Genomic DNA, 22,072 nt, shown 5'->3' on the forward strand with positions numbered 1-22,072 from the left:
CTATACACATGAAGATGCTCTTGTTTGGAAAGAACAGTTTCTTCCTAAGAAAAGAGGGAGGGCTTGAATGCATTTAGCTCAGATTGACTTTGTCAGCTGGTTATGTTACTATAGTACTATTAATTTATTTATACATTTTAAAATTTATCCTGCTTTAGGATTTGCTCAGTTTTGGGGTATACAGTCTTGGTTCTTCTGAACTGTGCCTGACTGTGCTGTGTCTACCCAAACACTCTTTTCCATAGTGATCCTTGTTTTGGCAACTGTCTCCTTTTTCTCAACTCACTTATCACCGCTGCAAAAGCCCAGCCTATAACCTCACAAGCCTGGAGCTTATAGATTAGCTTCCAAATAGGGACAGTGTAGTAGCCCTCTCTTTGCAAGAGATTTAGGCCACTAAGGGCATTTGAAGCTGGTGCCTTACAGACTCACCAGTGTCCTGCTGGCATGGAGCAGCCCTGATACCGGCCTTTATCTTGTTTGGCTACAAGAAGAGAACCCGAGGTGGGGAGAGGAGGAGGAGCCAGGCACTTAATCCTGAAGGACCTTTAGGGACAAAAGCATTTACAGTGAGTACAGTCAGCTGATTTCCAGCTTTTCTGTCCTTTTATTTAAGAGAGACAATCACAAGAGCGAGAAAGAGGGGGCAGTTTTGATGGGTGTGTAGCTGCATTTTTTGCTTCCTAGTTTGGTCGAAGAACACGGTCCTGATTTAAATGTCTTATTCAAATTGAATGTATTCTGCTAACATCAGGTTTCGACTGAAAATTTGTGGATTGTCAGGGAGGTAGCAGCACCAGTCCTTGGTTAATAAGCAAGCCATGATATGTTTCTTCTGTTTCTGTAGGATGATAAACAGTGGTGAGAAGAGCCTTACCACAAATTTTTTTTAAAAAACCTTTAAAATCTTTACTGCTTTGGGCTTTTGCACTTTAAATGTTGAATCTTCTTTGGGTTTGTGGAAAGGAAAGGATTTGATCTATGTTATTTTTAACAGCAGCTGGGTTAAAGGTAGTATTATCTCTAATGCTGGAGACGTGGCCACAGATAAGCATTTGATGGGGGCAGAGGGGTGAGTGGGGAACAGGAGGTCATTGGGTTCCAAAAAGCTAGTTGATCACTCCTCTCATGCAGCTTTGCAGCCAGAGATATAACTGCATGGGTATCTGTATATACTTGAATCAGTGCTTCATTTGCATCGTCAGAAGTTGTTGTCTGCTGGCTTTTTTTTTTTTTTTTTTCAAATTTCTCTGTGACTAGAAAGGAATCTTATTGCATGGATCCTTGCATTAAAAAAAATAGAAAACTTAGAATTTAGAAGAATATATAGAGTTGTGTTGAATTTCCTACTATTTGTTTGCATTCAAATGGAGTAATTAATTTGATGGGAAAGCAAGCTTGAATAGTCACGATAAGGGCAGGAAAAATACAAAGATTTTTATTGTAGATCTCTACAATATGAGGCAGTTTTCCTTTAAAGTATAAAATTATCTTGGAAATCAGATGTGCTTTTGTGAAAATCAGAAATACAGGTTGGTTATCCATGGGTGGTACATCTAAATGTGAACTATTGAAATTGAAAATTAAATGTTTATAGCAATTAGTTTCCATGAAAATGGGTAATTAATCAATTTTATGCCACTTCCTGGGCTTGCTATGCTGTTTGGACACATACGGTATTCCTTCCCCAGGGACAAAGCTGTATGTGAAGAAAAGTAAATAGACAGAAGTTGAAATAAAACTTGAGTAAAGCATTGCTTTGCTTCACTGTTTTGGGTTATGGAAATTCTCTTGTTTACAGTCTGATCAGCTAAATATGGAAACATCACATGCAGGTTGAAATTTTGTAGATGCAGGTAACTTTTGCCTTGGCAGCTTGAATATAAGGTTTCCTTGCCCTTTACTCATGTGTGATGCACACCAGCTACATTTTTGTTTAATGTTTTTATTTTATTCTATTTGTCCTCTGCATATATAACCACATCTATGTTATCAGTCTTAAGTGCAAACTCCCAGAGGGAAGAATCTCCCATATTTATTCCTCTGGAAAGAATTAGCAACATATAATGTATAAATAATGATTTACAAAATATGTTTGCATGGTAATAATTTATTTCTTTCCATTAAGTAGGACAAATATTGATGCTGTTTGCCTGCTTTGGTGAAATGGAGGTCCATCATTTAGTATCTACATAGCTCTCAGTATAGATAGGATGCTTCTAATAGCTTAGAAATCTCTGGATAAATAACCCTAGAGCTTAGAAATCTCTGGATAAATAACCCTAGGTAATTACGGATTCTTATGGTCAGATGGAATCTTATTGATCATTTAGTCCAATTTTGTCATTTTACAGATGAGGAAACTGAGACCCGCAAATGTGGAGCATCTTGCTCCAAACCACACAAAACTGCACTGTGCCTGCCCGCTGCACAGCCTGATAGTATATATAGAAATGTATGTTGGGATATAAATTACATTGAGCCAATTCTTTGGTATGTTCTTTAGTTTACAGTAAGATATGTATTTCACAGGAGGCCTTGCCTCGATTTAGGGGTTTCAGAGAAAACACAATGACCAAGCACTGTTTTTCAGTTGTACAGGGCTCTTAGGTAGGGGCTTGGAGGTGAGCGAGTGTATGGGTGAAGGTGAAACAGTTCATTTTACACTGCCCTGGCACTTAGTTTTCTGGTTTGATTGAGTCTGGTTTCTTAGAAGAGGGAACCACTGTGACACCAGTGACTTCTTCATTACTAGTTCTTTGACCTTGCACTAAAAACCTTTATTAACCTTTGTGTATCAGATTCCTTCTCTGGGACAGTGATTCTAAATAGTGATTCACCACCCCAGAAGGCAGTGAATTGATTAAAATTTTTAAAGTGCTTTTGGAAATCAGAATCAGAGACTGAGACTAGGGTATAGTTTATTAAAGAAGTAGTGTGGTAGCTCACTCTTCCTGGAGTTTCATCGCTCCCAGTGAAATTTTGATATCTTCTAATTGGTTTCAAAATAGTCAAGTCTAGTATTATTGTTATTTTAAAAACTGTATGAAAGGGTGGTTAAAAATATGGGGGGTGTAGCGGGCTTCTCTGGTGGCGCAGTGGTAGAGAGTCCGCCTGCCGATGCAGGGGACACGGGTTCATGCCCCGGTCCGGGAAGATCCCGCATGCCGCGGAGCGGCTAGGCCCATGAGCCATGGCTGCTGAGCCTGCGCGTCCGGAGCCTGTGCTCCACAACGGGAGAGGCCACAACAGTGAGAGGCCCGCGTACAGCAAAAAAAAAAAAAAAAAAAAAAAAAAAAAAAAATGTGGGGCGTGGATTTCTCCCTCTTGCAATTAGGTGTAGAAAGCTGTTGAAGCCTAAAACCATTCTCTAAGGCAGGTACCAAAGTGATAAACACCTTATGACATAATATTTTGCTCTTTGCAAATAACTTTGTTTTCAAAAATTCATCTGTAAACCCCCTTATCACTTAATTTAAAAATAAAATGCTCAAGAAATTGGGGGAGAGGCAGTATGCTACAGCATTAGAAGGTTTCTGAAATAATATATCATGAGAATAACTTATTCTTTTTTTTTTTTGCGGTATGCGGGCCTCTCACTGTTGTGGCCTCTCCTGTTGTGGAGCACAGGCTCCGGATGCGCAGGCTCAGTGGCCATGGCTCACGGGCCTAGCCGCTCCGCGGCATGTGGGATCTTCCCGGACCGGGGCACGAACCCGCGTCCCCTGCATCGGCAAGTGGACTCTCAACCCCTGTGCCACCAGGGAATCGCTGAGAATAACTTATTCTTAAGGCTTTTGTCAATTCAACAAGTCTTTTTATTCCCTCTGCTCATTCCTGTATGGAAGGTTACATATTCCTAGTCAAACTGGGAGCTTTCTTGACTTTTCCCTTCCACATTTGTAGGTAAAATAATTTTGGTTTTGTTATTAAGTTAATCTTAAAAATATAAAGAAATATAGCTACTTTCTGACAATCACATTTAATTTCATATTTTGATCAGCTGCCTTTCATCTTTGGAGGAATGGGGCTATAAACTAACTTGAATGTATAGAACTAGAAAAAGACTTAGAAAAGGAAAAGAAACCCATTGCCTTGAGTAGAAGAAGTTTCTCCTGAAACTAAAAATAATGTCTATTTAAAGTGTTCAAAGTATAAGATCCTAAAAGTTGTTATTTTATATCAGACTGGTTACAGAAGAAAGATAAATTACATAGCTAGATCATTAGTAAACTAATCAACTTTATCTTAAAAAGAAACTGTACACTTCATTGGTCAGAACTTAGCCACATGACCACAGTGAGCTCCGATAGAGATAGGGAATGTAGTTTTAAATTCTTGGCAGGAATATGCACAACTGAAAATCAGGAATTTGTTATTAAGGAATGAGGTGAGAATGGATGTTGGGATAGGCAGTACCACACCATTTTGTATTCCTATTGAACCAGTATAGGTAGGACGCTTCCAATAGCTTAGAAATCGCTGGTTAAATGCTGGGTCTTGGGTCTAGTTGGTAGAAACTCAAAACACCTCTTTCTGTTTTTGTTACGAGCTATGGTTTCTTAATTTAGAAACTTGGCTTAATTTAGAAATCTTGTTTCTTCTGCGAAGTACCATTCCTTTATTTGGGAATCTTGTCTGACTTTTGCTTTCTTTTTTCCTCTTGCTTTTCAGCTGTTTTGGAAAGAAGTAAGGCTTAGACTTCTCCATGTTAACCATGAGCGTGACACTTTCCCCTCTGAGGTCACAGGACCTGGATCCCATGGCTACTGATGCTTCACCCATGGCCATCAACTTGACACCCACTGTGGAGCAGGGTGAGGGAGAAGAGGCAATGAAAGACATGGATTCTGACCAGCAGTATGAAAAGCCACCCCCACTGCATACAGGGGCCGACTGGAAGATTGTCCTCCACTTACCTGAAATTGAGACCTGGCTCCGGATGACCTCAGAGAGGGTCCGAGACCTAACCTATTCAGTCCAGCAGGACTCAGACAGCAAGCATGTGGATGTGCATCTAGTTCAACTAAAGGTAAGGAAGGTCTCTGGGCTCAGGTCCATTCCAGACAGAAGTCTGAAGGTGGCTGTGGCGCCTAGAGCCTGAGTTCTGTAATTCTCAAGGAGAAAGCATCCGAGAAGAAAAACAGAATAACAGGTTTGAAACCATTATTTTCGTAGATAAACATGGGTGGAATTCTTTCCTGGTTTTACTTTGTGGGCTAAACATTTAGAATAAAACTGACCTCAGGGGATAATGCGGAGAAGCGAGGAAAAATGGGGGGGTGGCATTTTTGTGCAATGTCATAGAAATCAGTAGTAAAGAATAAAAATATTACAAAAGGTTTAATAAAGACTCTCCTAGGTAAAAAATCAAACTGAGCAGTGATTGTATATGTATGTGATCACTAACTTCTGTTGAAGTTGATGCTGCCTTTGTGGCAAACAGTGGGTTCTGGCATGATGGAGAAGGGCGGTGTACAATGCATCATGCAGAACAAAGGTGCTTTTATAACAGCTCATCTAAAGTTTAGACATTAAAAAAATGTGTGTGACTTTTAGAGAGCCCTTAAAAAGCCTGACCGTTGATAATAATGAGACGGAGATGCTAGTAAAGAGGGCTATTAATAGAGATTTTGGCCTAGGGACCCCAAAATACCGTGAATCTTGCCCTGCCATAGCCACTCCTCTCTTCCGGGTCCCTGAGGGAAATACATGCTCAGGTCAATGGTGGGTAAAGCAGGGCAGATTTATAACCAATTAGGACATTGGCCCCAAACCCCAATGTTAATTTCTGGTCAGTTAGATGAGATCCTAAGGAGAATTCCTCTACCTCAGCTGGTTCATTTTAAATGATCTGAAACCAAACAGATTCTTGCATCTTAATACTTAAATGACTTATAAGATGCAGCCATCAGCGTGAGAGGAAAGGACAATTAAGAGAGCTTTATGTGCCCCAAAGCCTAGAGCAGAGCTGGCTTAGCCTTCCCAGGCTGGTTCAGCAGATCCTGGGCCCAGCTGCCCCATGAGAGAGAGTGTCCAAGAAAGGGAAGGAGGGGGTTGGAGAGAGAGAGAAAAAACAAAAGGGCCAGAATGCCAAGGTGGCTGGGCTTCTCCCAGGTTGAGCAGGGCTGGGTGGCCTCCTTTCTTTGGGTTCTTGGGAAGGAGCAAGCATGAAAGGTATCAGAGGTGGCTAGGAGCCCGCTTTAACGGAATGCCAGCCCGACTGGTTTCCCCACCGTGGCAGCAGGGAGTGGTGTCTCTCAGTTCCTGCAACACAGTCCCTTTAATCAGAGGAGCAGCTCTCCAGCTCCTCCGGGCCGCAGTGAGATGGGAGTCAGGGGGCTCCGCAGCACTCCACCCCTTCCTCTGTTCCCTCTAATGTTGCACTTACTTATGTGGCTCCCAAAAGGAAATATAGGATTGGGTTTGCAAGGAAAGATGACTGTTGCTCTCTAAAATCTTTCAGATTTACACAGAAAAGGTGGTAAACGATAAAGGAGAATGGGGGGAATGGAAATATCTTTAGAAGATTCCACTAAAAATGCTAAGGGCGCCTGAAAACAGTGTGTCAACTAACTTCATTTAATTACATCAATAGTACTTAAGTGAAAACTTAAATTTTAATTCCAAATAGGAATGTAAAAGTTTTTGTACAGTCAACCAGGATTATGTTTAGTGTTGAGAAATCCCCTGTAGGGCAATTTGCTTCTTTTTCTCATTGGAACTGCCTATCACCTTCTCACCTCACTCAAAAGGCATCTCACTGCCTCTTTTCAGCTCTGTCCCACAGTGTGGTCTGTTCTCCCCTGTTGAGAAAGGAGCCCCAGGAGGACAGGAAGTCAGCATAGTAGTCACATAGTAGTTAATCAATAGCAGTTAAAGGGATGAAGTGAAATTGTCTTATGTTAATTTAATTCTAGGATTTCTATCATTCCTTTTTTTGATGCTTATTTCATCAAGTGACTTAACCAACATTCTCTGAATGTTCTAGAATATTCTATAATAATAGAGCCCTTCCACATTGAGGCCAAAGTCGACAAACTCCGGTCAGTGAGCTATGGCCTTGTTAACACAAGGGCTTAGTTTTGGCCTCCTAATCTGCTTATTTAAGTTTTCCCTTTATTTGTGTAACATTTTAAAATTTAACCAAATAAGTACTTTGAAACATTAAAAAAAAACATTTTAAATACATGTCAGTTCTTCAGATTTCCACACTGATCCACAAGAATAAAGGGAAACTGGGTCACAGAATTTTATATGTGGAATCAAAACAACAACAAAACAACCTTGTAGAAGCAGCTCTTAAGTTAGGTGTATGGAAAAGCAGAGGGGCAGGCCCAGCCGGGGAAAGGCCAGCTATCTCCTGTGGGGCATCCCTGCTTGGCTCCATGCCTTGGTGAATTATTCAGTTTATTAATTTACTATGAAAAATAACCATCGCAGGGATGGGAATGCCATGGTTTTAAGGACCATCTAGGCGCACGTAATTTCTAAATTTATATATCCATCCCAGTGTTCTCCCAGGAGCCCCAACTGCCTAAGAGACATCTTGTATCTCTAGTGAGCATCTCAAACTGATATGCCCATTGAAAAGCCCTGAATGCCTCCCCGACCCCGTCTTCCCAATTTCAGTAAAAGGCACCACTTTTTTGCCAAGCCAAAGTGTGATTCCATGCCCCACATATATGTCTGTTAACAAGTCCTGGGGATCCATCTCCAAAATATGCCCTAAATCCATTCACTTCTCCCCTATACTACTGCTGCCACCCTAGTCAAGCCACATCACTGCTTGCCTGGGCTACTTTTAGAGCCTCTTCTACTACCCTGCAGTTTATTCTCTACACAGCAGCCAATGGGATCTTTCAAAAATGTAAATCCTGGGGCTTCCCTGGTGGCGCAGTGGTTGAGAGTCCGCCTGCCGATGCAGGGGACACGGGTTCGTGCCCCAGTTTGGGAGGATCCCACATGCCGCGGAGCGGCTGGGCCCGTGAGCCATGGCCGCTGAGCCTGCGCGTCCGGAGCCTGTGCTCCGCAACGGGAGAGGCCACAATAGTGAGAGGCCTAGTACCGCAAAAAAAAAAAAAAATGTAAATCCAGTCATGTAACTCCCTTGCTTCCTGTTGGCTTACGATAAAACCCAAACCTCTTTCTGTGGTTCTGCCCCTGCCTGCTTCTCTTGCCGTGTCTCCTGTTACTTTCCCCTTGTTTATAAAGCTCCAAGCGGATTGAAAGTTCGAAAGGAATGTTAGTCTAGTTCTTGCCTCACAGCTTTTCCTGTTTCCTGTGCCTAGCTCTAGCTTTGCCTCGCAGATTCTGGATCCTCATCAAGCAGTCGGCCAGAGGCGCAGCCAAGTTCTAATATCTGGAGGCACAAACCTGGGAGAAGGTTGAGCAGGGGTTGGGAGCGAGGAGGGGCCTGTGCTCTGCTCCGTGAAAGGCAAGCACAAAAAAAGGAGCTACCCTTACCTAACTCGTCTACACGCCTCGGACTCCCTTTCACATTGCTTGTTCTAAATCTTGTCATCAGTTTTCTCTGCCATCCTGTTGTAAAAAAATTAGTTGAGAAATGCTTTTGGAAAATGCTCAGGGTGGGCTCCCCCCTCTGGTTTTATATTTAATGTCACTTTCTCAAAGAAGCTATTCCTAATCCCTATTCTTAAAACACCCATCTCCTCCCCCAGCAATCATCTAGTCCATTATTCAGCTCAGTTAATGGCAAGAATTCTTCAATGCTATTACCATATTTGAAAAAAGGTCTGTCAGTTACTCAAAAGTTAAACATATATATTCCATAAGCTCAGAAATTCCATTCCTAGGTATTTACCCAAGAAAAAGAAAGCATATGTTCATAGAGACTTGTTTAAGAATTTTCATATCAGCTTTATAAATAATAGCAAAAAGCTGTCTGAAGCTCAGGTATCCATCAAGAGGAAAATAAATAAGAAAGTTGTGTTATATTTGTACAAATGGATTGCTATTTAGTAATAAAACAGCACAAATTGCAGATATCTGCAACAACATGGGTGAAACTCAAAACAAAATGTATGCAAAAGAGTACATACATCCTGTATCATTCCATTTATATCAGGTTCTAGAACAGGGAAAACTAATCTGAGGCTAAAAAGAACCAGAACAATGTGATGAGAGCAAGGAAAAGCAACATAAAAGAATTTGGGGGAGGTGACGGAAATATTTTATGCCTTGATAGATTTTTTTAAAATTTTTATTTATTTTTTATACAGCAGGTTCTTATTAATTATCTATTTTATACATATTAGTGTATATATGTCAACCCCAATCTCCCAGTTCTTCCCCCCATCCCCCACTTTCCCCCCTTGGTGTCCATACGTTTGTTCTCTACACCTGTGTCTTTGTTTCTGCCTTGCAAACTGGTTCATCTGTACCATTTTTCTGGATTCCACATACGTGCATTAATATACGATATTTGTTTTTCTCTTTCTGACTTACTTCACTCTGTATGACAGTCTCTAGGTCCATGTCTCTACAAATGACCCAATTTCGTTCCTTTTTGTGGCTGAGTAATATTCCATTGTATATATGTACCACATCTTCTTTATACATTCGTCTGTCAATGGGCATTTAGGTTGCTTCCATGACCTGGCTATTGTAAATAGTGCTTCAGTGAACATTGGGGTGCATGTGTCTTTTTGAATTATGGTTTTCTCTGGGTATATGCCCAGTAGTGGGACTGCTGGGTCGTATGGTAATTCTATTTTTAGTTTTTTAAGCAACCTCCACACTGTTCTCCATAGTGGCTGTATCAATTTGCAATCCCACCAATAGTGCAAGGGGGTTCCCTTTTCTCCACACCCTCTCGAGCATTTGTTGTTTGTAGATTTTCTGATGATGCCCATTCTAACTGGTGTGCGGTGATACCTCATTGTAGTTTTGATTTGCATTTCTCTAATAATTAGTGATGTTGAGCAGCTTTTCATGTGCCTCTTGGCCATCTGTATGTCTTCTTTGGAGAAATGTCTATTTAGGTGTTTTGCCCATTTTTTGATTGGGTTGTTTGTTTTTTTAATATTCAGCTGCATGAGCTGTTTATATATTTTGGAGATTATTCCTTTGTCTGTTGATTTGTTTGAAAATATTTTCTCCCATTCTGATGGTTGTCTTTTTGTCTTGTTTATAGTTTCATTTACTGTAATGGTTCTTATCACTAGCTTTAATTTCCTTATTTATTTATTTGTATCAGCTCCAAGGACCTCAAATGTCTGATTTTCCACTGTATCCCTGTTGCCTAGGGCAAGGGCTGGGCATTTGGTGGAAACCAGTTCATATCTGTGGTTGGATAGATGAGTCCAAATCTGTATGGTCAGTGCCTTATCTCCCCATAGGCAGGCTTGCACTGGAATTCACAGGAGGAAGCCTTCATGGTGAGGATTGAATTAGGACAATGGTGTTGGATGAATCAGGCCCAAGTGCATTTGGGACATTACTCTCCCATCAGGGAGAGTCTGCGAGTGATTCAGAATCTTGGACATCTTGTCTGGGGAGTCTGCCTGGGAGAGTCTATTCTGCCTAGGTAGCTGTACTGGTCATCCTCCCACCCCACTTTCTGTTTGACTCCTTCTTTGGCAAGGATTTTGGTCAATGAGCTAGAGGGCCTGGGACTGCTCTTTTTCTTTAAAGGTAACTTTGTTTATCTTCTGGTCATTGTGTTGTTCTTAAAGTTTGTTTATCAGAGACTATTCTTACCAACCTTATTTCCAAGTTCTTAGGGGAAGTTTTATTGTAACCCCCAGGATGAACTACAAACCACTATTGTAAAGTTCCCAAAATTGGGGTGGGGGTTGGTGATTGTTCTAGACAGTGAATAAATAAAAACATTTCAGTTTAAGATTAAAATATGGAAACAATGCGATATATTACACTGTGTAGTTTTTTCCATTATTTTTTAAATAGAAAATGTAATCCACATATTTTGCTTCTTAGCTTCCAGATATTCTTTAGGAGTAAGTATGAGAAGCCAGCTGAACCATTTTTAGAAACTTTCCTTCTCCTCCTCCCCCTTGTCCTTTGGATTCAGAGGCTGTGCTGTGCAGGAAAACCAGACCAAGAACCTAAAAGAGTTTGACTTTAACTGCAACTTCTGGTCTGGATGAATGTATTTGGGTGCTAAATAGGCAAATTAGATACCCATGCTTCCTGATTAACAGTCTTCTTAGAGAGAATATTATTTGTATTCCTGGAAACATGATAGCAGGAAAGAGGCAAGACTTAGACTAAAAGATGTGTCTGGATGACAAATAAAAGTCTTGAAGTGACTTTGCTGGAATCAGCTCCCCAAATAACCCCCTTGAGATAAATTCCACTCTCCAGGTGAAATTTGTGTCCGTATCTTCGATTTGCGCCTGATTCTCAAAGATAGAATGTTGAATGGAGACTCTGTTTACAAGACGTTCTGACTGGGCTGTACCCAGACTGAGATGTGCCTGACATCTGGAGTTAAATCCAGATACCCAGTGACTCACATGGGGTCTGAAGGGCTTCCTGGGGAAAAGGCTTGAATCCTCTCCACAGTTGGAGTTGTCACATCAGATGTACCTGACGGACTGAGGACTATGGAAGTCCTGGGATGATGGAGCTCTTGAAAGAGGGTTCACCTTCATCCTGGGGCAAGGAGTCTGCCTCAGAGCAGAGGGGAGGGGAGTAGTGGTGTGTGGTAAAGTGTGTTCCCGGTTCTGGAACCCATCTTGAGCAGCCACCTGGGCAGTGTGGGTACCCAGTGAAGGGAAAGGGCTGTGGGTGTAACTCGGGGGACCTGTCTCAGCTGTCTCTCCGCCTGGACTTCTCCCCTCCCCTTGTTCCATAGGTGTAGGAGGGAAAGAATGTTCTCTGTCTCCCACTGCTGGAGCGTAACAAGCTCTGCCTGCAGTGGCAGAGGAGGTACCGAACTGGCAACTGTAGAGTCCAGGGTCTGGCTGGCTGTGACAGTGAGCAAGAACTGGGGTTGATCCTTGGGTACATCCAAAACTCACCCTAGGAGTTTCAGAAATTCTTGATAATGGGGACTCTGAGTGGAACTAAACTTCTGACATCAACAGTTTGGGGCTTGGAGGATCTGATCTTAATGTTAAGAAACTGTGTGCTAAAGCCTGGAACGTTCAATTTATAACATCTTTGAGTAGTTTTCAATTTGTAACGTATCTTAGGTTAAATAAGTACCAGTTTAGGATCAAATACCAAATATCTTTGTTTCTGGGAAAGAGTAAATATTTTCCTCTTTGCTCTTTAGATGGCTGTTTTTCAAGAAGTAGCTCTCCGTGGTTAGTGGTTAGTTGTTGTGAAATAAATTTGATGAACTAAAGAGCTAAAACAGTGAAATAGAATTACATGAAGTAAGGATAAATACTATTTTGTGAAACTTGGTTTTAGTTATATACATATATATATATATGATTCGTCATGATGTAAAATTTATGTCTTTCTCTTCTGAGTCAAGCCAGAACATTTTGATAGTTACTGCTTTAGACCGCTCTCAACTTTCCTCAATATCTTTGATATGTATTTTAATTTTGGAACGTACTATGCAAGTAAGTGTAACTTGGTCCAGTTTTTGCAACATGATTTTTTTGTATTTATATGGGATCACATGACAACCCCCCACAGTATATTCCAAATCCCAGAAAACTGGGAAATGAAGCCGATTTCTCTGTTGGTGGGTATGAGGATGTTAAATTTTTTTATTTTCCCAAAGCCCAGATTTGTGGCTGGAATCTCTTTTTTGGCTGCTGTGTCTTCCTCAGGGTGTATCTTCTCAGGGAATCTGAATACTAGCTGTTAAGTGTCCTGGGAGTATGGGTCAGTACGGTGATTAACAGTGGAAAAGTTTTTCCTATTATTAATGCCTAGGTTGTGTAAGAATATTTGGTATCATGGACCAATAAAAATGGATGAAATAAAACGAATGTTTAATGTTTGGAAGGCTAATTTTAGATATGTAAGAGAAACAATTATGTGAAAAAAATCGATCTTAATTATTGAGTAATAATCTCTCCACCCCTCCCCCTCCCCACACACACACTCCAAGTGCTAAATAAATACTTTTTGATTGTTGAATGATTAATATATTTTCATTATGATTTTGGGAGATGATCTAAAAATCTCAAATCAGACACATGTTTAAAAATATTTACGTGTGATTAAGACTTGGTTAAGACTTGGGAAGGGTGACATGGAAAAAATAACTTTGGTAGTTTATGACACATATTTTGGAAGATCTTTGGGTACGCATGAACCTTAGCCACATGTGCTAATGTATTTAGAGCTCAGGATGGGAGCATTAATTTTCAAGGTGGCCCAACAAGTCTACTAGATTGTCCAGCTGTGTAGTTTTTAAATAACAATAATAGCATGGAAAATGAGGATTATCATAGATGTCACAATTTGAAGGAAACCATGAAAACAGGGTTTAGAGAAAAGTAATAATATTATTAAAGAATTTGAAAATGAGTTCAATGAGAAAAGTCTGAAGAAAACAGCATTTTGATTAGAGAAGTGTTATTGGGATTCATTGCTTTAAAAATGGTTTTAAAATAATGTCAGCATGAACTATCACTGAGCAACAGTAGCCATCAGTTTTTATGATCTCAGGGAGTTAGATATTTCTAGGGGCAACCCCCAGAGGTAGGATATGAGTTAACTCTTCCCTTGCCTAGAGAGTTTTTAGTTAAGTAGCATTCACTGAATGCCTGATATGTTCCAATGTCCTCACATCCTTCTACAGGTGTGAGAAATTTTATTGGCTATAAAGTATAAGATAATAGTTCTGCTCTTCTTGTATTAGATGGTTAAGATGAATTGATGTGAGGGTGGGAGCGCTTTTTTTTTTTTTCTTAATTAAGGAGAAGATCCAACCTATGTGTATTTTAATTCATCACAAATAGGAATGTGAGGTTTTGGAAGTGTGGACGTAAATGAAACCCTAAAGTCCCTTTGAGTAGGGCTGTTCATAGTATGTGAACTAGAGAGATGTTTCGTTTCCCTCCATTACTCTACTTTGCCCACTCTCTTCACATCAAAATTTTACATCTCAAAAGAGGGAAACGTGATCTAATTAAAGTGAAATTGTACTAAGGTGTGAATTACTAGAATCCTAACATGGAAGAGGGTGGAGCAAGAGATGAATACCTTTAGTGAAAAATGTTAACAAATCAATTGATTTCCAGGTATGGCATGTGTAGAGATAGTGGTTCTCATCCTTGACTACACAGTAGAATCTCCTGGGAAGCTTTAGAAAGCCCATTTCCCAGGCCATGTTGTAGACCAGCTACATCAGAATCTGGGTTTGGACTTAGGCATCAGTACTTTTAACTCCACAGGTGATTCCAGTGCACAGCTAGAGCTGACAGTCACTGAAAGGAGACATTTTTGAGCAGAGGGCTTTTGGATACATCTTGCTTATTCCATGCATTTTTCCTTTCCTTCCAAAATGACAGCAAGGGATATAAAGTCACTTATTTAGGAGCAAAGGCTGCTACATGACTCTTTTGAACTTTTTCAGTTTCCCAAATGACCTTGTAAATAAGTAAAAATTGTGGGAAGGGAGTAAGTCCATGCCAGACACCAGCCTATATGTTTTAGATTTTCTATCTTATGTTACCCTTTTAAAATTCTTACATACAAAAGAAAAAACAAATCCAGAAAAAGTAAATGTTTCTCTCACTTAATTCTCACAACAACTTTTTGAACTAGAAATTATTCTACAGAGAGGTCCAGGCTCAGGGCTGCCCACCTATAGTTGTGCAGGTTATATATGAATGGAACCTTCTGAGGTTGTTCAGTTTACCTGCACGGCTTTCTGTGGCTGCCTTGTATAGGCCTGGGAAATAGCCTGAGCAAAGGGTGCTTTGAATATGAAAGACAAAAGGACCTTTTCCCCTGGAGTCAAGGAATGAAGAATGATGTATATCATTGAGCTTAGAGGAGACACATTTTGAAGGACCACAGATACTTTAAATGCCTCAGAGGAGTCTGGACTGGATCCAATAGTTATAAAGACATCTACAAACAACGGAATAACATGGTAAAAGCCTGGGTCTTAGCATGAATTTGGGTATGTGCATGGTAATCTGAGAAGGAGGGAGATGTGAGACAGTTATGAGGATGTTCAGTAAATGACATAGAGTGGCTAGGCTTGGCTGATGGAAATGGGAAGCAAGAAAAAGCCCATCAGACCAGGCTGTTGAGGCAAACACAGAGAGGCCTCTGGGGATTCAGAGGCGACTGGTTCTCTGTGGCTTCATTTGCCCTCCTCAGCCTCAAATGGAACTGATATGGCTATTGTCACTTGGTTTTAAGGCTGAGGGCTGTATTTCTTTGTATAAATGTGAGTAGGATAAAAAGGAACAGAAAAGAGATTTCTCCTATGTTCATTTTAGCAGGATGGCTGTTATTAGTGGGCTTTAATATAAGCTCCTTCTATTGTTCTGTGATACCTGAACCACCAATTTTATTCATTTTTTGAATGAGGTAAATTTGCGAAAATCATCATTTAATGGACAAAGAATATGTGAAATGAAAATGGAAAGTGATCTACTCTTCTCCCGAGGAGGAGGGAATGGGTATAACATCCACTGGAGAACTGGTTCACGAGGAGGGAACTGGCCTGAATGAAATTACGAAGAAAGTCTTCAGTGCACGTTGTAGTTTTCCCTCTTCCCAGAAAACTAATTTCTATCAGAAGATCCTATAAAGGAATTCAAACAATAGTGTTAAGAATGACTGCAACTCAAACTTTTGCTGCTGCAAAGGGAATTAATATTATCACATTGGCCGAAGGAATCCACCTCTGTAATTGTGGGAGTCAGGTATTAGTGACAAGATGGGGAGAGAGTCCTCCAAATAACACCACATAGGAGACTACCTCTTTTATGTGTATGTCTGTGTCCCCATCCTAGAAATAACAGGAGTGAAATGTTGTTTTAAAAAATATTTTAACTGCGGTGTTTACCTCCCTTAGCTTCCAGCTGCCCTCCCAGATAAAGTCCAAATGCCTGGGCATGGCCTGCAGGCTCCTTCACAACCTGGATCCAGCTGGCCTGTTGTTCCTTCGACATTTCCTTTCCTGCACCTCTAAAAAGCCAGGCCCTTTCAGAAATTCGTGCCTGGAAACATGGTTTCTCTATCCCTGGGATATCACCTCATTCTTTACCCCAAACTTCTGTTTCTGGGAAAATTGCTATACATCCCCCAAATCACAGCTAAAATGTTACCTGTCTGGTGAAATTATCTCGAATTCGGTCAGTCCTTCTGGGGATTCTCCCCATATTTTCATATGATGCCTACTGTAGCATGGTGGTAGACACAGCATCCAATTTGAGTTATTACTACTTTAGTTGTTATGAGGAATCCTGTTTTATTCTATTCCATAACTGTGTATCTCTGATGACACATTTGTGTGACTTTGAAATCAGGACAGAAGAAAACAATCAGCATAAAATACATTTCCTTTGATTATTTTGTTGATCGATTACAACCCGATAAACTTAGGCTTGTGAATAATTAGCAGATCTTCCTCAGGGAAAGTTAGTTCACATTTATGCTGGAAATGTGAGGGCATGCATGTTTCTATGTCTGCCACAAGATCATAAATAAGAATAAATATTTCATAACTGTTTAATGTGGTTACCCTAAAATTCAGTACATCTTTTTTTTTTAACATCTTTATTGGCGTATAATTGCTTTACATTGTTGTGTTAGTTTCTGCTGTATAACAAAGTGAATCAGCTATACATATACATATATTCCCATATCCCCTCCCTCTTGCGTCTCCCTCCCACCCTCCCTATCCCACCTCTCTAGGTGGTCACAAAGCACCGAGCTGATCTCCCTGTGCTATGTGGCTGCTTCCCTCTAGCTATCTGTTTTACATTTGGTAGTGTATATAAGTCCATGCCACTCTCTCACTTTGTCCCAGCTTACCCTTCCCCCTCCCTCTGTCCTCAAGTCCATTCTCTACGTCTGCGTCTTTATTCCTGTCCTGCTCCTAGGTTCTTCAGAACCCCCTTTTTTTTTTTTTAGATTCCATATAGATGTGTTAGCATATGGTATTTGTTTTTCTCTTTCTGACTTGCTTCACTCTGTATGACAGACTCTAGGTCCATCCACCTCACTAAAAATAACTCAATTTCATTTCTTCTTATGACTGAGTAATTCCGTTGTATATATGTGCCACATCTTCTTTATCCATTCATCTGTCGATGCACACTTAGGTTGCTTCCATGTCCTGGCTATTGTAAATAGTGCTGCAATGAACACTGTGGTACATAACTCTTTTGGAATTATGGTTTTCTCAGGGTATATGCCCAGTAGTGGGATTGCTGGGTCATATGCTAATTCTGTTTTTAGTTTCTTAAGGAACGTCCATACTGTTCTCCATAGTGGCTGTATCAATTTACATTCCCACCAACAGTGCAAGAGGGTTCCCTTTTCTCCACACCCTCTCCAGCATTTACTGTTTGTAGATATTTTGATGATGGCCATTCTGACTGGTGTGAGGTGATACCTCATTGTAGTTTTGATTTGCATTTCTCTAATGATTAGTGATGTTGAGAATCCTTTCATGTGTTTGATGGCAATCTGTATATCTTCTTTGGAAAAATGTCTGTTTAGGTCTTCTGCCCATTTTTTGATTGGGTTGTATGTTTTTTTGATATTGAACTGCATTAGCTGCTTGTATACTTGGAGATTAATCCTTTGTCAGTTGCTTCGTTTGCAAATATTTTTTCCCATTCTGAGGATTGTCTTTTCATCTTGTTTATGGTTTTCTTTGCTGTGCAAAAGCTTTGAAGTTTCATTGGGTCCCATTTGTTTATTTTTGTCTTTATTTCCCTTTCTCTAGGAGGTGGGTCAAAAAGGATCTTGCTGTGATTTGTGTCAAAGAGTGTTCTACCTATGTTTTCCTCTAAGAGTTTTATACTGTCTGGCCTTATATTTAGGTCTTTAATCCATTTTGAGTTTGTTTTTGTGCATGGTGTTAGGGAGTGTTCTAATTTCATTCTTTTACATGTAGCTGTCCAGTTTTCCCAGCACCACTTATTGAAGAGGCTGTCTTTTTTCCATTGTATATTCTTGCCTCCTTTATCAAAGATAAGGTGACCATATGTGCATAGGTTTATCTCTGGGCTTTCTATCCTGTTCCATTGATTTATATTTCTGGTTGTGTGCCAGTACCATACTGTCTTGATTACCGTGGCTTTGTAGTATAGTCTGAAGTCAGGGAGCCTGATTCTTCCAGCTCCATCTTTCTTTCTCAAGAGTGCTTTGGCTGTTTGGGGTCTTTTGTATTTCTACACAAATTGTGAAATTTTTTGTTCTAGTTCTGTGAAAAATGCCTTCGGCAGTTTGATAGGGATTGCATTGAATCTGTAGATTGCTTTGGGTAGTATAGTCATTTTCACAATGTTGATTCTTCCAATCCAAGAACATGGTATATCTCTCCATCTGTTTGTATCATCTTTTATTTCTTTTATCAGTGTCTTATAGTTTTCTGCATATAGGTCTTTTGTCTCCTTACGTGGATTTATTCCTAGGTATTTATTCTTTTTGTTGCAGTGGTAAATGGCAGTGTTTCCTTAATTTCTCTTTCAAATTTTTCATCATTAGTGTATGAGAGTGCAAGAGATTTCTGTGCATTAATGTTGTATCCTGCTACTTTACTAAATTCATTGATTACCTCTAGTAGTTTTCTGGTAGCATCTTTAGGATTCTCTATGTATAGTACCAAGTTATCTGTAAACAGTGACAGTTTCATTTCTTCTTTTCTGATTTGGATTCCTTTTATTTCTTTTTCTTCTCTGATTGCTGTGGCTAAAACTTCCAAAACTATGTTGAATAATAGTGGTGAGAGTGGGCAACTTTGTCTTGTTCCTGATCTTTGTGGAAATGGTTCCAGTTTTTCACCATTGAGAACGATATTGGCTGTGAGTTTGTCATATATGGCCTTTATTATGTTGAAGCAAGTTCCCTCTATGCCTGCTCTCTGGAGAGTTTTTATCATTAGTGGGTGTTGAATTTTGTCAAAAGCTTTTTCTGCATCTATTGAGATGATCATATGGTTTTTCTCCTTCAGTTTGTTAATATGGTGTATCACTTTGATTGATTTGCATATATTGAAGAATCTTTGCATTCCTGGGATAAACCCCACTTGATCATGGTGTATGATCCTTTTAATGTGCTGTTGGATTCTGTTTGCTAGTATTTTGTTGAGGATTTTTACACCTATGTTCATCAGTGATATTGGCCTGTAGTTTTCTTTTTTAGTGACATCTTTGTCTGCTTTTTGTATAAGGGTGATGGTGGCCCTGTAGAATGAGTTAGGGAGTGTTCTTCCCTCTGCTATATTTTGGAAGAGTTTGAGAAGGATAGGTGTTAGCTCTTCTCTAAATGCTTGATAGAATTCGCCTGTGAAGCCATCTGGTCCTGGGCTTTAGTTTGTTGAAAGATTTTTAATCACAGTTTCAATTTCAGTGCTTGTGATTGGTCTGTTTATATTTTCTATTTCTTCCTGGTTCAATCTCGGAAGGTTGTGCTTTTCTGAGAATTTGTCCATTTCTTCCAGGTTGTCCATTTTATTGGCATATAGTTGCTTGTAGTAATCTCTCATGATCCTTGTATTTCTGCAGTGTCACTTGTTACTTCTCCTTTTTCATTTCTAATTCTGTTGATTCGAGTCTTCTCCCTTTTTTTCTTGATGAGTCTGGCTAATGGTTTATCAATTTTGTTTATCTTCTTAAAGAACCACCTTTTAGTTTTATTGATCTTTCCTATCATTTCCTTCATTTCTTTTTCATTTATTTCTGATCTGATCTTTATGATTTCTTTCCTTCTTCTAACTTTGGGTTTGTTTTGTTCTTCTTTGTGTAATTGCTTTAGGTGTAAGGTTAACTTGTTTGTTTGAGATTTTTCTTGTTTCTTGAGTAGGACTGTATTGTTATAAACTTCCCTCTTAGAACTTCTTTTGCTTCATCCCATAGGTTTTGGGCCGTTGTGTTTTCATTGTCATTTGTTTCTAGGTATTTTTCGAATTCCTCTTTGATTTCTTCAGTGATCTCTTGGTTATTAACTAGCATATTGTTTAGCCTCCATGTGTTTGTATTTTTTACAGTGTATTTCCTGTAATTGATATCTAGTCTATAGCGTTGTGGTTGAAAAGACACTTGATACGATTTCAATTTTCTTAAGTTTACCAAGGCTTGATTTGTGACCCAAGATATGATGTATCCTGGAGAATGTTCCATGAGCACTTGAGAAGAAAGTGTATTCTGTTGTTTTTGGATGGAATGTCCTATAAATATCAATTAAGTCCATCTTGTTTAATGTATCATTTAAAGCTTGTGTTTCCTTATTTATTTTCATTTTGGTTGATTTGTCCATTGGTGAAAGTGGGGTGTTAAAGTCCCCTACTATTCTTGTGTTACTGTTGATTTCCCCGTGTATGTTAGCATGTGCCTTATGTATTGAGGTGCTCCTATGTTGGGGCCATATATATTTACAATTGTTATATCTTCTTCTTGGATTGATCCCTTGATCGTTATGTAGTGTCCTTCTTTGTGTCTTGTATTAGTCTTTATTTTAAAGTCTATTTTGTCTGATATGAGAATTGCTCCTCCAGCTTTCTTTTGGTTTCCTTTTACACGGAATATCTTTTTCCATCCCCTCACTTTCAGACTGCATGTGTCCCTAGGTCTGAAGTGGGTCTCTTGTAGAGAGCACATATATGGGTCTTGTTTTTGTATCCATTCAGCCAGTCTGTGTCTTTGTTTGGAGCATTTAATCCATTTACTTTTAAGGTAATTATCAATATGTGTGTTCCCATTACCATTTCCTTAATGTTTTGGTTTTGTTATTGTAGGTCTTTTCCTTCTCTTGTGCTTCCTGCCTAGAGAAGTTCCTTTAGCATTTGTTGTAAAGCTGGTTTGGTGGTGCTGAATTCTCTTAGCTTTCGCTTGTCTGTAAAGGTTTTAATGTCTCCATCAAATCTGAATGAGATCCTTGCTGGGAAGAGTAATCTTGGTTGTAGTTTCTTCCATTTCATCACTTTAAATATGTCCTGCCACTCCCTTCTGGTTTGCAGAGTTTCTGCTGAAAGATCAGCTGTTAACCTTATGGGGATTCCCTTGTATGTTATTTGTTGTTTTCCCTTGCTGCTTTTAATATGTTTTCTTTGCATTTAATTTTTGATAGTTTTATTAATATGTGTCTTGGTGTGTTTTTCCTTGGATTTATCCTGTATGGTACTCTCTGTGCTTCCTGGGCTTGATTGAATATTTCCTTTCCCATATTAGGGAAGTTTTCAACTATAATGTCTTCAAATATTTTCTCAGTCCCTTTCTTTTTTCTTCTTCTTCTGGGACCCCTATAATTTGAATGTTGGTGCATTTAATGTTGTCCCAGAGGTCTCTGAGACTGTCCTCAATTCTTTTCCTTCTTTTTTCTTTATTCTGCTCTGCGATAGTTATTTCCCCTGTTTTATCTTCCAGGTCACTTCTCCGTTCTTCTGCCTCAGTTAATCTGCTATTGATTTCTTTTAGAGAATTTTAAATTTCATTAATTGTGTTGTTCATCCTTGTTTGTTTGCTCTTTAGTTCTTCTAGGTCCTTGTTAAACGTTTTTTGTATTTTTTCTATTCTATTTCCAAGATTTTGGATCATCTTTACTGTCATTACTCTGAATTCTTTTTCAGGTAGACTGCCTATTTTCTCTTCATTTGTTTGGTCTGGTGGGTTTTTACCTTGCTCCTTCATTTGCTGTGTATTTCTGTGTCTTCTCATTTTGCTTAACTTACTGTGTTTGGGGTCTCCTTTTTGCTGGCTGTAGGTTCATAGTTCCCAGTGTTTTTGGTGTCTGTCCCCAGTGGGTAAGGTTGGTTCATTGGGTTGTTTAGGCTTCCTGGTGGAGGGGACTGGTGCCTGTGTTCTGGTGGATGAGGCTGGATCTTGTGTTTCTGGTGGGCAGGACTGCGTCCGGTGGTGTGTTTTGTGGTATTTGTGGACTTTTTATGATTTTAGGCAGCCTTTCTTCTAATGGATGGGGTTGTGTTCCT

General features: G+C 39.6%; 1 protein-coding gene across 1 annotated transcript in view; it reads left to right on the forward strand.

Moving 5' to 3' along the window:
- Positions 1 to 4,708: 4,708 nt before the first annotated feature.
- AKAP6 (A-kinase anchoring protein 6) overlaps positions 4,709 to 22,072 on the forward strand; it is a gene marked incomplete at both ends in the record, with an annotated part of 373,598 nt that continues 356,234 nt past the window's right edge. Inside the window, one exon of the mRNA XM_079701375.1 lies at positions 4,709 to 5,032. Coding sequence (XP_079557501.1) covers positions 4,709 to 5,032 — 324 coding nt within the window. The remainder of the gene's footprint in view (positions 5,033 to 22,072) is intronic.

This window comes from Hyperoodon ampullatus (assembly GCF_949752795.1).
Source record: "Hyperoodon ampullatus genome assembly, chromosome: 3".
Lineage (NCBI taxonomy): Eukaryota > Metazoa > Chordata > Mammalia > Artiodactyla > Ziphiidae > Hyperoodon > Hyperoodon ampullatus.